The 13,226-nt window shown below is 38.1% G+C and overlaps 1 protein-coding gene across 1 annotated transcript; it reads left to right on the top strand.

Annotated features, from left to right (window-relative positions):
* Window positions 1-9,364: 9,364 nt before the first annotated feature.
* LOC106455045 (acireductone dioxygenase 4) lies at window positions 9,365-10,860 on the top strand. Its single transcript, XM_013897101.3, has 5 exons — window positions 9,365-9,563; window positions 9,675-9,762; window positions 10,028-10,122; window positions 10,241-10,480; window positions 10,598-10,860. Exons 1-5 carry the CDS (start codon window positions 9,483-9,485, stop codon window positions 10,724-10,726), a joined length of 633 nt encoding a protein of 210 aa, XP_013752555.1. The 5' UTR covers window positions 9,365-9,482; the 3' UTR covers window positions 10,727-10,860.
* The last annotated feature ends 2,366 nt before the right edge of the window (window positions 10,861-13,226 follow it).

The raw sequence follows: 13,226 nt of genomic DNA, 5'->3' as shown, positions 1-13,226 counted from the left end.
AGTGAGATAGTGAAGCCCAATTTAATGACGGATTAAAGAATCCGGAAGACGTTATGGCTCGAGAAGGGGGTGGTGTTTCGTCGGTGTGTGGGTTCGACGAAAAATCAGCCGGAAGAAGAAGAACGATGAAGATCCCTAATTCAAATGGGCCACAAATAGGAAACGGACTCAATTTTTTTAAAAAAGGAAGTGATGCCCAATTCTAACCAGCATTTCACCGCAACAGAACGGATCGCGCGTGAACGGTAGGGATATCAACGCGTGAGAAACACCATTATCACAGAATGTCGACACGTGTCGCGAAATGCCTCATCTCCATGATGACGTGGCGCAAGGAAGAGAGAGTATAGTCTACTTTATTGTATAAGATTTGGTATCAGAACCAATCTAGTTGTATTCTTTACGAGGAATAATTTACGTGTACTTAGCGAGGATCACACACGAACTCAAAAATCACACACGAACTCAAAACCACACACAAACTCACAAATCACACACGAACTCAAAAATCACACCCTATCTCAAATTACACAACTCAGCAAAATGCTTTTCAAATTAGAAATATTTGAAAAAAAAAGGAAGAGAAGAAAGATATTGGAACACATGTGGGCTAGACTTACGTAAGTCTCGCCACATGTGATTCCAGTATCTTTCTTCTCTTCTCTTCTTTTTTTTTCTAGTTTTTATTCTACGAGGAATTAGCAAGGCCAGCTTTTTTTTGGTTACTAGGTATTTACGACGATTTGCGCTTACGTGAAATTAACGAGCCCCGCGTTCTTTATTTTTATATTTCGTCGTTATTTCCTCGTTGGCTTACGAGTGCTTTATGACGATTTCTTCTTACGTGGAATTAACGAGCCCCACGTTCTTTATTTTTATATTTCGTCGTAATATCCACGTTTATTTATGAGGAATTAACGAGTATTATGTTTAAATCCCTAAAATCCGAAACCCCAAACCCCATCTTCCTTATCTTCTACTTCATATATTCCAAACCCCAAACCCATCTACCCTTTAAACTCAATATATTCTTTCACCTCAATCTATTCTTTCCATTCCAAACTCCATTCCTTAACTTATTATCTCAATATCTTATTTATAAAACAAACTCCCACATTACCTTACACAAAATCAAATACATCAATCCGATACATCGACATTCTCGTCATCACTAGAAACATCATCATTTTCATTAAACTCGTCTTCAACAGCTTCCTCTGTGGCATCGTCGGTAAGATTTTCGTACTCGTGATTATGCGGATCAATGAGAAGGATGTCATCAATTTCTTGTCCAGGTTCCTCGACTTCATTTATCTGTTCTTCTTGCAATGGTGGTTCTTCTCCACTGATGATTCGTCCTCGAGGTGTAACTTTGATCACGACTAACCAATTTATACACGAATCTCTCATCCGAGGGTATGGAAGGAAGATAACTTGGTCTGCTTGTGAAGCTAAGATGAAAGGCTCGAATTTGTTGTACCTTCGTCCACCGTTGGCAACAACTACACCGAATTTGTTAAACCGAACACCTCTGTTGACGACGGGGTCGAACCATTCACATTTGAAGAGGACGCATTTCAGCTTCAATATCCCTGGGAATTCGACTTCAATAATCTCCGTCAAGATCCCGTAGAAATCTTTTTCCCCTTTCACACATATTCCATAGTTACTGGTCGTCCGCTGTCTACCATACTCATATGTGTGAAAAGTATAGCCTCATGTGAAATACATCTGTGATGTGGTGACCTTTACAAGTAGAGATTGAATTACTTCATGTAACCACTTAGGATAATCTGCATCGTCGTCATAATCAACCTGCAAAAATAAAGAGAACGTTGAAATACAGATCATGTATGAAAAAAGAGTTTGAGTTAATTAATACCTGATTCCTCAACCACTTAATAAAGTGTTGATCTTTCCTTTTGTCTACGTCACTTGTGGATATACCAAGAAATGTTTCTTCTACTTAAGAAACAAATAGGCTGTAAAATCACATTTTATATGAATGAATCTGTCGCAATTATATGTGTTTAGAAGTGTCCCTTTCAAAATAACGCATCAATGGATCCTTGCAATTGAGTAGAAAATAGGTGTGTGCACTATGAGCGTCTTGTTCACTCGACCACCAAACCTCTTTTGACTTCCCTCCGAGTCGCCCAATCTGGCTAAAGAGATCTGGAACACTAGCAACTGCATATGTTGGCGCAACACCACCATCATCATATCTTCTTGGAGCTCTTCTCCGGGTACGTACTTTTGACGCAAAGCAGTACGATGTGAAGTGAGAAACTTCTTCCGTCAAACTTCCAGCAATTATAGAACCTTCAACTTTGGCGAGGTTCCTTGCTTTTCCCTTCAAATATTTCATGGCTCGCTCATACTGATACATCCATCTGTAATGTACAGGTCCACGAAGCAACACCTCATATGGGAGGTGGACAGCTAGATGCTCCATGACGTCAAAAAATCCGGGAGGAAATAGCTTCTCCAAGTTGCACAATAAGATGAGAATGTTCTCCTGAAGCTGTTCCACAACTTCTTCTTTAAGAGTGCGTGTACTCAGATCCCTGAAAAATGCTCCAATGCCTTTATATTCCAAAAACAATTAAACACATTGTTAGTCATATATTATTTTGCAAACTAAACCGTTATAAAATTATTGCACTATAAAACACTACCTGCAAGTGCTTCATGTACATTTGTTGGAAGTAGCTCCGCAAATGCAAAGGGCAGTAGTCGTTGCATAAAGACATGACAATCACGACTCTTCATCCCAGAGAACTTTTGACCCTTTTCAACACATCTAGAGAGATTTGAAACTTACCCATCGGGGAACTTCACTTCTGATGCCACCCAGTTGAACAACACCGACTTTTTTTCCGAAGACAATCTGAATATCGGAACTGGAACTTGTCCATTGCTTATTATATGTAACTCACTTCTTGAGAAAATATCTGGCAAGTCCAACCTCGATTTTATGTTGTCTTTTGTCTTCCCTGGGACATTCAATATTGTATTCATGATGTTCTCAAAGAAATTCTTCTCTATATGCATCACATCGAGGTTGTGGCGCAGAAGAGATCCTTCCAATATGGAAACTCCCAAAATATACTCTTCTTGTGCTAGTTGTGATGAACACCGTAAGAATCAGGCATATTACGAGGGACATGCCAATTACCACCCCAACGAACTGTTTCTTTAGCTCCGTAGTAGTCGATTTGCGCTTCAATTTGTTCTCCAGTTAGATATGGAGGAGGAGTGTCTCTCACAACCTTTTTGTGCCTAAGCAAATTCTTGTTTCTTCGGTACGGATGGCCAATAGGAAGAAATCGACGGTGACAATCAAACCAACTTGTCTTCCTACCATTCTTCAGTTGAAACGCATATGTCGTTCCATTACAATATGGACAAGCTAATCTCCCATGTGTAGTCCATCCAGACAACATCCCATAAGCAGGAAAGTCACTTATGGTCCACAAAAGCATCGCTCGCATCGTAAAATTCGTCTTCGTTGAACAGTCATACGTCCTCACCCCTGTTGACCACAAATCCTTCAACTCTTTTATCAGTGGTTGTAGGAAAACTTCCAGGGACCTTTTTGGATTGTTCAGACCAGGTATTAATATGGTCAAGAATAGCAACTCCCGTTGCATGTACATCTCCGGTGGCAGGTTGTATGGCGTAAGAAAGACTGGCCACAATGAATATTGTCTCCCTGACATTCCGAACGGACTAAATCCATCTGTGCATAATCCGAGATATACATTTTGGGTATTGCTAGCGAAATCTAGATGTACTTTGTTAAAATGCTTTCAGGCTCTTGCATCTGCTGGATGAGTCATCTCACCATCAGTCTGAGTATGCTCGGCATGCCATCTCATCTTTCCAGCAGTCTGCTCTGATTGGTTCAATCTTTTCAATCTGTCTGTAATTTGTAGGTACCACATCCTTTGGTATGGTACCCTATTACGTCCCCGTCCTTGCGGCTTGAATCGTGGCTTCTTGCAGAATCAACATTCTTCTAACTTCTCATCATCTCCCCAGTAGATCATGCAGTTGTCGATGCAAACATTTATCATCTCCGAAGGCAACCCAAGACTATAAACCAATTTCTGAATGTCATAATAAGAATCAGCAGACACATTGTCTTCCGGCAAATACTCTTTAAACAAGTCTGCCCATTCGTTCATGCAACTTTCAGATAGATTGTGATCAGTTTTAATATTCATCATTCTAGCAGCCAACGACAAATTAGAGAGACCTTCTCTACAACCACTGTAAAGTGGTTGATTTGCCGCGTTTAACATTTCGTAAAACTTTTTTGCATCTATATTAGGTTCTTCGTCTTCATCATGAGCTACGAATGCATCAGCTACCATATCATGAACCCTATCATAATCTACCATCTCCTCCTGATGGTAACTATGTTCATTATGCAAATGATGATCAACCGGTTCTTCCTGAAAATTGCTATTACTACTACTAGCTTCATTCTGATCATAATTATAACATTCTCCATGTTGAAACCAAATATAGTAATTTGGCGTGAAACCTCTATTTATTAAATGCTTCCAAGCATTTTCACGGTTTGCCAATTTCGAATTGTTGCATTTCCGACAAGGACAGAACATCTTACCACTTTCTTGGGCGAGCGGTGTTGAATCTACTTGATGCATAAATTTCTCCAGCCCCGCAAGGTATTCTTTCGTCACTCTCCCGTTAGCATCTCTATGCATATACATCCACTTCTGCAACTCGAAAATATTCCCGGAGCCAGCCATTTTTTTTTCTTTCACGTTTTTTTTTTGTTGGTGTGTTTAAAATGATGTTCAAACGTCCCTAGTTATAGAAAAATTTTGAGTCTGGTAGTTGTAATTTTCCTACGAATTTACGACGAAAATTAGTTAGGTGGCCGAAAAAAAACGTGTGACAACAAAGTTGGTGGATTCAAAAATTCGTCGCTAAGTAGACATAAATTATTTCCTCGTAAAGACCACGCTAAATTTACGTGGAATGTACGAGGAAATACGATTTCCTAGTATAAGCCACGTCACTTTACATCGCCTTTACGATGAAACTGTTTCGTCATTACTTTACGAGTAAATAACGCTAATTTTATTTTTCCGCGTAATTTACTCGTAAAGTCGAGGAAAATTAATGAGGAAAAATATTTCTCGTTAATTTTCCTCGTTAAGCTTGTGTTTTCTTGTAGTGGAGATAGTGTGTGATTTGTGATAGTGTGTGATTTGTGATAGTGTGTGATTTGAGATAGTGTGTGATTTGTGATAGTGTGTGATTTGTGAGTTTGTGTGTGATTTGAGAGGGAAACTTGTGGGTATTTATAGAAAAGCGGGCCACTCTAATTCCTCGTAAAGGGAGGACTCGTTAATTCCACGTAAGGCAAAATCGTCGTAAAGGCCTCATAATCTGAAAACGCGGGCCTCGCTATTTCCTCGTATAGTAAAACGCGGGCCTCGCTATTTCCTCGTATTGTAAAACGCGGGCCTTTGTAATTCCTCATAACTTTACGAGAAAATTACGAGGACATGTAATCTCTTATATATACTCCCGAGCGCTCACTCTTTATATCGTCTCAAATTCCTCTCCACTTCCTCTCTATTTCATAGCAATGGTAAGTCTCTCTAATTCCTCTCTAATTTGATTAGTTTAGGATAGATTAGGTGGTTAGTGTGTGGAATTTAGATAGGTTTACGGATTTTGATTAGGTGGTTAGTGTAGGAAATTTAGATAGGTTTACAGAATTTGTTAATTACTGTTGATGTTAATTTTAAAAATTAAGTTTTTTTTTCCAAACGATTCGAAAGAACAGACTTACTCCCCATTACAGAGAGATGTTTGGTGAGCCTGGTAGTCGTTTAGACCCATCTTCTTCAGCTCCCGGTTCTTTTTCAGCTCCCGGTTCTTTGGGTCCGGAGACTGTCCGCGAGACTCAGTCTTCTCAGAGAGTCTCTTGGTCGCCTTCTTCTAGTGCACCTCATGTGCCTCTTCCGATGGCTCCTCCGACGATGCCTCCTCCGATGGCTCCTCCGATGCCCGCCGAGATTCATCTCGATTTGATGGTGCCTCCGAGTGCTCCTTACTCGCAGTACACTGTCGAGGACCCTCTCCGTCAGCCAGACAGAGAAGGTTTACCAGTCATAGACCCCGACCGACCGGACGAAACTTTGTTACATTAATTTTTTTTCAAGTCTTTTTCAATTCTTTTATAACGTTAATAAATAATTTATACTTTAAATTTGTTTTTTCAGGTTTGGGGTTGACAATTGTCTTGCATCAAACGTAACCGACACAATCAAAGGTTACTTTTCCATGCCACATCCGAACTGTAGAAAGACGCCGATCTACGTCAGAAAGACGTGGTTCAAAATTTACGCTGTAAGTTACTTTTAATTAATTATATGTACTTTTATTTTTTCATGATTTATATATATTTTCTAAACTAATTATTAATTTAATTTTTTATTGCAGCAAAAAATATCATTGGTCGATGGGGATCACTGAGAGGGTGAGGAAACAGTTTTACGCGAAGGCAAAAGTTCGCTTGTTGGACACGGTCTCCAACTGGAAGGATGACTGGATCGTGAAGGGATATGAGCGTGGCAAACCCGCTGAGCTCACCACGGATGTGTGGGATGACCTCATCCGTTATTGGCGGGATCTTGAGTCCATCAGAATCGCCCTGTCTTGCTCTGCCTCCCGTAACACGGTAGATGAGCACGGTCACTGGCCGATGCTTCACTCTACAGGCCAAAAACCCCACGCCGGTGTCCGTTTGGAAATGGTAATTAAATATTTTATTTAATTAAATTTTAAATATATATATATGTATATTCTAACTTTCTTAAATGTTTTTAGGCCAAAGAGACGGGACAACTCCCGTCTCTTATGCAACTTTACGAGATGACCCACAAGAATAAGGCGGCCTAATTTCTAGATGGCAAGTCCGAGCAAATCTTCAACGACTTGGTTGCTCAGGTTGACGACCGCCAGACCCAGCTGACCCAGCAGTCCACCGACGGATTACCCGTCACCTTATCCACACATGAAGTGGATAAGATTTACGATGACGTAAATTTTTTAAAATTTTAATTTTTTTATTATTCATTTAATTTAACTTTAAATTTTTACTAACAATATTTATTTTTTTTGTTTTTAAGGTTGTCCCTAAGAAAAATGGATGTACGTTGGGGATTGGTTCCGTCAACGATGTTCCGAGAGCAACATCGTCTTATGCTCAAACACGGGAAGATGAAGTCACTGCGCTGCGTAGAGAGTCCGAGCAGCTGCGTAGAGAATCCGCTCAGCTGCGTAATGAGATGGACTCGACGTGATCTGCGTTCACAGCTCGTATGGGTGGACTCGAGGGCTTCTTGGATATTTTAGCGGCCACAAATCCGGAATGGGAGTCCTTATTGAGGAACTTGCGACGAAAAAATCCCATTCCAGGCGAGTCATCATCCGACACACATCCCGAGATGGATGTAGAGAGGAGGAGTGATGAATTCTACCGGGCGATGAATGACTCTTAGTTTTTTTTTCTGTTGTTGAATTATAAATTCAAAACTTATTTATATATAAAATATTTTGGTATTGATTTTTTTTAAAAAATTTAATTTTATTAATTAATTAAATAATTTTAATTATTTTTTAAAATTATTTTTTAAAATTCTGTAAAATAAAATAACAAAGTAAATTCGTAGCTAATTTATGACCTATTTACGTGGAAACTTTACGGGGAAATGACGAGAAAAAATAAACGAGTATTTTACGAGGAAACGTTTACGAGGATATGACGAGGATAGATAAACGAGTACTTTACGAGGAAATACTTTCATGGTTATTACGTGTACTTTACGAGAAAAATCTTTCGAGATATTTACGTGTAATTTACGAAGAACACGTTTCGAGGTATTTACGAGGAAATCTAGCGACCTCCTTACGTGGAATATTTACGTGGTCTTTACGACGAAATGATTACTTCGTCTTTACGACGAAATATTTTTCTCGCTAATTTACGACTAATTGGCGAGGAAATATGTGTTACGACGAACGAGTAATGACGAAACGTGTTTCCTCGCTAATTCCTCGTAAAGCCTCTTTTACGACGAACTCACGAGGAAAACCGCTCTCGTTAAACTTATGTTTTCTTTTAGTGATTACTCATTGTAGCAAAAATGAAAAATTGTGTAAAATCTAAACTACTCAACATTTATATGTAAATTTAAGTCAATAAAACAAAAAAATTCTAAATCTAACAACTAACCCTAACTGTAAAATATATCTTTCAACCTATTGTACCAAACCATAAGTATTGTACAAACATGGCTAAAACACCAATATATTTTCTTCAAATTTTTCTATATAACTTAAATTTTAATTATATAGCTCCTATTAGTTCATATATTGATAATTTATAACAAATTTTATACAAATATATTTCATTTTTAAAATAAAATTATATATCAAATTACAAAATAAAATTCCTGAGAAAACTAATTAGTAAACTTTTTTGGAAGTATATTTAGTAGACTTTTTCAAAAGTATACTTAGTGGACTTCTTCGGAAGCATACATAATAGACTTCTTCGAAAGTCTCTATGTAATAAACTTATTTCTGTTAAATTTAGAATTTAAATAATATGATCATAAAATAAGTTTTCGATTTTTTGTTAAACTATAAAAGGTAAATGGTAATTTTGCTAACCATTTAAGTTAATCTTGCGTTTGATTGAATATGTGGTCAACTTTAATATTTCAAATTAATTTTTGGATTATATTTGGCCAATACCTCTTCATTAAATAAAAAAATTGATTCTTAACAGCTATCTAGTTGAAATAGAGTTTATAAAATGAGATGAAAATATATTGTTTTAGTTATTTGTTATGAGATACATTTTGATTTTCATGTAAGTTTTATAAATGAATTTTACAAAAAAAAGTTTTACAAATTAAAAACTACACTTAAATATAATATTTAGATTTAAAAGAAAAAGTTAAAAATGAACAATATATATATATATATATATGGATGACGGATTAAAATATCGTGTTTTTAGTACACGAATGAACGGCCTAAACTCAACTCGTAAACTGAACATAAAAACAACAGTTGGTTTCCAGGATTTTATATATTCTCTTGCTGTTGATATTATTTTGAAAAAATGTTAAATATGAAATTCATATCTAGAATGAAATTTGATAATAGATCATTCTAGTTCACGTGAGAAGGAAAGATATAAACCTTCAAAAATATATGATTGACTAAAACTACTAAAATTACTTATTGTGGCTGACAAACGAGTGTTGTATTTCTGACAAAAAGGGTCGTTCACCCATTGTGTAAAATCGGTTGTTATTTCTTAATAACAACTTTTAGAACCAAAAATAATATAAAATAGAAACAATGTAGAGGAAAAAAGGATTCAGCATAGGACGTACACGTGGCAATCATCGACAAAGGAAATGAGCTCTTATATATCGACCTTCGTCATGTGTCTGAAATCGAAGCATTTCACACCACAAAGATCAGTAATGGCTCTCGAGGTTAGCTAATTCTTCTTCACTACACTAAATTTGTTTTCTATATTTTGATTGTTAGAGTTTACATCGATACTCTCCTACTTCGTCGTTAAAATCTGCTAAGCATTGATGCAGGCATGGTTTATGGATGATAGCAATGAAGACCAGAGACTTCCTCATCATCGCAACCCGAAAGAGTTCGTCACATTGGATTACTTAGCAGGTTTTTTTCCAAATTTCTCGCTTGAACGTGATTGCTTTGCAATTTTTTCATGAAAAAATGACTTTGTATATGATATGTTGTAGTTTAGGTCTGGTTTGGATAACTTATTTGTGTTTTATATTTTATTTACAATATAAAGCAGATGAGCTATTTTATAGCTAACACCAAAGAAACCTAAATTAGGAAAATGAACAAAAATATACATAAGAGAAGATCTAAGAGATTCACAAAGCTATCAGAACAATAGTTATGCTCTGTTTGGCAGATCTGGGAGTGGTGCACTGGAAGCTGAACCCTGAAAACTACGAGAATGATTCCAAGCTAAGCAAGATTAGAGAAGAACGGGGTTACGATTACATGGTACATACGTGCTCATGCTCACAATAAATGGCTCATGTATCTGGTGGTTTGGCATTGAAACCAATGAGACAGATACTAATTCTCACAAGTTTTATCTGTAATCAAATCTTTATATTAGGATTTGCTGGATCTATGTCCTGAGAAAGTGAGCAACTACGAGGAGAAGCTGAAGAACTTTTTCACAGAACACATTCACAAGGACGAAGAGATTCGTTACTGCCTAAAGGGAAGTGGCTACTTTGATGTTAGGGACAAGGATGACCGTTGGATCCGAATCTTGATGAAACCGGGCGATCTCATTGTCCTTCCTGCCGGAATCTACCACCGGTTCACACTTGACACCAGCAACTACATCAAGGTATTATAAAGCCCGCTTCAGTCTTTGTAACTAAAACAACGCAGACACATCTGTTACATCTTATGTAAAAAGATTTAATTTTGTTAGATTGTGATGAATTAGTGGTTGGTTTTGCAGCTAATGAGGCTGTTCGTGGGAGAACCGGTTTGGACACCATATAACCGGCCCCAGGAAGAACATCCGGTTAGGAAGGAATATATAAAGAGCTTGACCAAGAAGTTTGGAGAAACCATCCGAGCTTATTAAGAAGTTTACTATATGCTTTGTGGTGTCGTATGTATTGTTTACTCTACCAGTAAAAGCAGAGACTCCTTCCTGCTTGTTTTGTGACATACTTTAATATATGCTTTTACATCTAAAAATAGAAAGTATTAAAACTATATTTATTAATATTTTACAGAATAACCATTCTAAAACAAAACAATGTTTATTTACTATTTTTACAAATCAAATATATTAAAGAGTATATAATATATTTTTAATACAACTGTTAATATAAAAAAATTGCGCTTTATGAGCAGTTTCTGTAAACATGCCATCATATGTATGGGCCAGTATCTCACCAGCAACAAAATTATTATTATTGGAAATCAGACATAAGGTACATTCATGATATGAGGTCAAGGTGTGAGAGGATCTTTGTAACCCGACAACACCAGCTACACCAGCACGGCCCTTGGCCCCAACGCTGAATCTGAACATGAGAGTCAGTGATCTCATTAACTAGGATAGGAATGAATGAAATATTGGTCTACTGGAGAACTATGTTGACCCTGCCGATATACCCTATATAAGAAGTCAGGCCATAAGCACCACTTATCGACGGGATACTTTCTGCTGGAACCATACTAAAAATGGACAGTATACAGTCAAATCAGGATATTGGATAACTCGGAACTTACTAAGGGCTGAAGATGAGAAGGAGGTTCTGGAAACTAGTATAACGAAGCTTCAAGCCTTTGCTTGGAAGATAAAAACTCCTCAAAAGATTTGTCATCTTATATGGCAACTGTTAACCGGTTATGTGGCAGTGACGAAGAATTTGGTACGGCGTAATATGAGATGTGATAATTACTGTCCATGATGTGGAGAGCCGGAAGAATCTGTAACTCATGCAATTTTTGAATGTCCACCAGCTTTACAAGCTTGGTCTCTGTTGGGGTCAAAATCGGTCACGACGGAATCAATGTCTGAAAGTCCGTAAATATCGGCATGAACGTTTTTACGAAAAATAAATCTTCAAAAAAGATTTATTTTTACGAAGAATCTTGCGGAGAAAACACATTCACGAGACATCGGACAAGAGCTCGAAAAAGGTTGCTACGCAGCGACCGAGCGGGACGAACGCTCGTTCGCTACGTAGCGACCGAGCGTCCGTTCAGCTTGGTCGCTACGTAGCGACCGGGCTCTTCTGAAACGTCGATACGACATTAGTCCATGCACTCTCGCCTACCCTTCGATGCTATCTTCCGAAGACCGTAGCGAACCCATTTCATGTTTCCCGCCATTCTAAGTCATCGATCAAACTTTACGGTAACAACCGCGGAAAGTTCGTTCTTTATCGAAAGAAGCCGTAATAAACGCTTCGAGTCAGAAGACGACCAAAAGGGACCTAAGACATGACTCGAGGCCCAATTTACGATTTCTTAACCAGCAGCCCGTAAGCCGCATGACGGTTTACGCTTGGTTCGCAAGGAAAGATAAATGTCAAGTTTCCGCGGATAAATACGAAATTTTGAAGATAATTACGAAGATAAAAAAAAATGGAATATCTCCATTTTTATGCAATGACGGCTTAAGGGCAGAAGAGGAAAAGCGTAAACCGACCTAGGAGCCAGTATATAAGGAGTTCTAGACGAGAGGCATGGGGGGACAACTTTTTAGACCCAGAACTCTCGGCACTTAGAAACTCTGAGGCATTATTCTCGACATGCTCTGCTTCCATGACTGGCACCCGATTACCAGACGAACGCGCACAAGCAGTTCAATTTCTTAGTTCACTCTTGAACTACGTTCGGCTTGATCCTCGAAAGGGGTACGTAGGCAGCCTTTCATAAGGTTCAGTCCGAAATCAATCAAAAACATTTTCTTTATTTCTTCATCTTTTGTAATCGAGCTGCGACTCAACTAGGTTTGAGCTTTTAGGCCGCTAGAACTAGGTAACTAGCTGACAGCCTTTGCGGCCAAAGCTTTTATGATCTCTTGTAATGATCGCAACGCTCTTACGCGGACTCGAAATAAGATCTACTGTTTTCTCTAAACTCGTTTGTTATCTTTTCACGATTTCCGCATATATTTGGTCACTTGCCGTTGGCTCTCGCAGAGATCCGGGACCTCTGGGAAATTAGGGTTTTCATAGTTTCCTAATTTAAACGTAAATCGACAATGCGAATTTCGGTTCCCACAGTCTCTCTCAGCGACACCAACAAGTAAAGGGACCTTTCCTCTTTCGAGCATATATGCTAATATGGATTATCTCTTTTGGAGAAAAAACAGTATTGTTGAACCATGATTAGACAGAGACCCATCCATATCACTGGATAATTTGGTACCTGTAGAGGCCAGAAATGTTAAATTCTTTAGGGGAATTGAAAGGGATCCTTTGGAGCTAGTCCGCTATGCAGAGAGTGAGTGTCAAGCCTGGTTTAACGCAAGTGAGATCGTACCAACAGTTCCACAAGCCCTTAATATTGAAGAACCTCAAGTCTTAAAGTTGAGTAATATCTGCATGACAGATGAGTCTTGG

The sequence above is a fragment of the Brassica napus genome, chromosome C2, assembly GCF_020379485.1.
Source record: "Brassica napus cultivar Da-Ae chromosome C2, Da-Ae, whole genome shotgun sequence".
Classification (NCBI taxonomy): Eukaryota; Viridiplantae; Streptophyta; class Magnoliopsida; order Brassicales; family Brassicaceae; genus Brassica; species Brassica napus.
The sequence above is the reverse complement of the archived record's forward strand: the minus strand, read 5'-3'. Positions and strand labels throughout refer to the sequence as shown.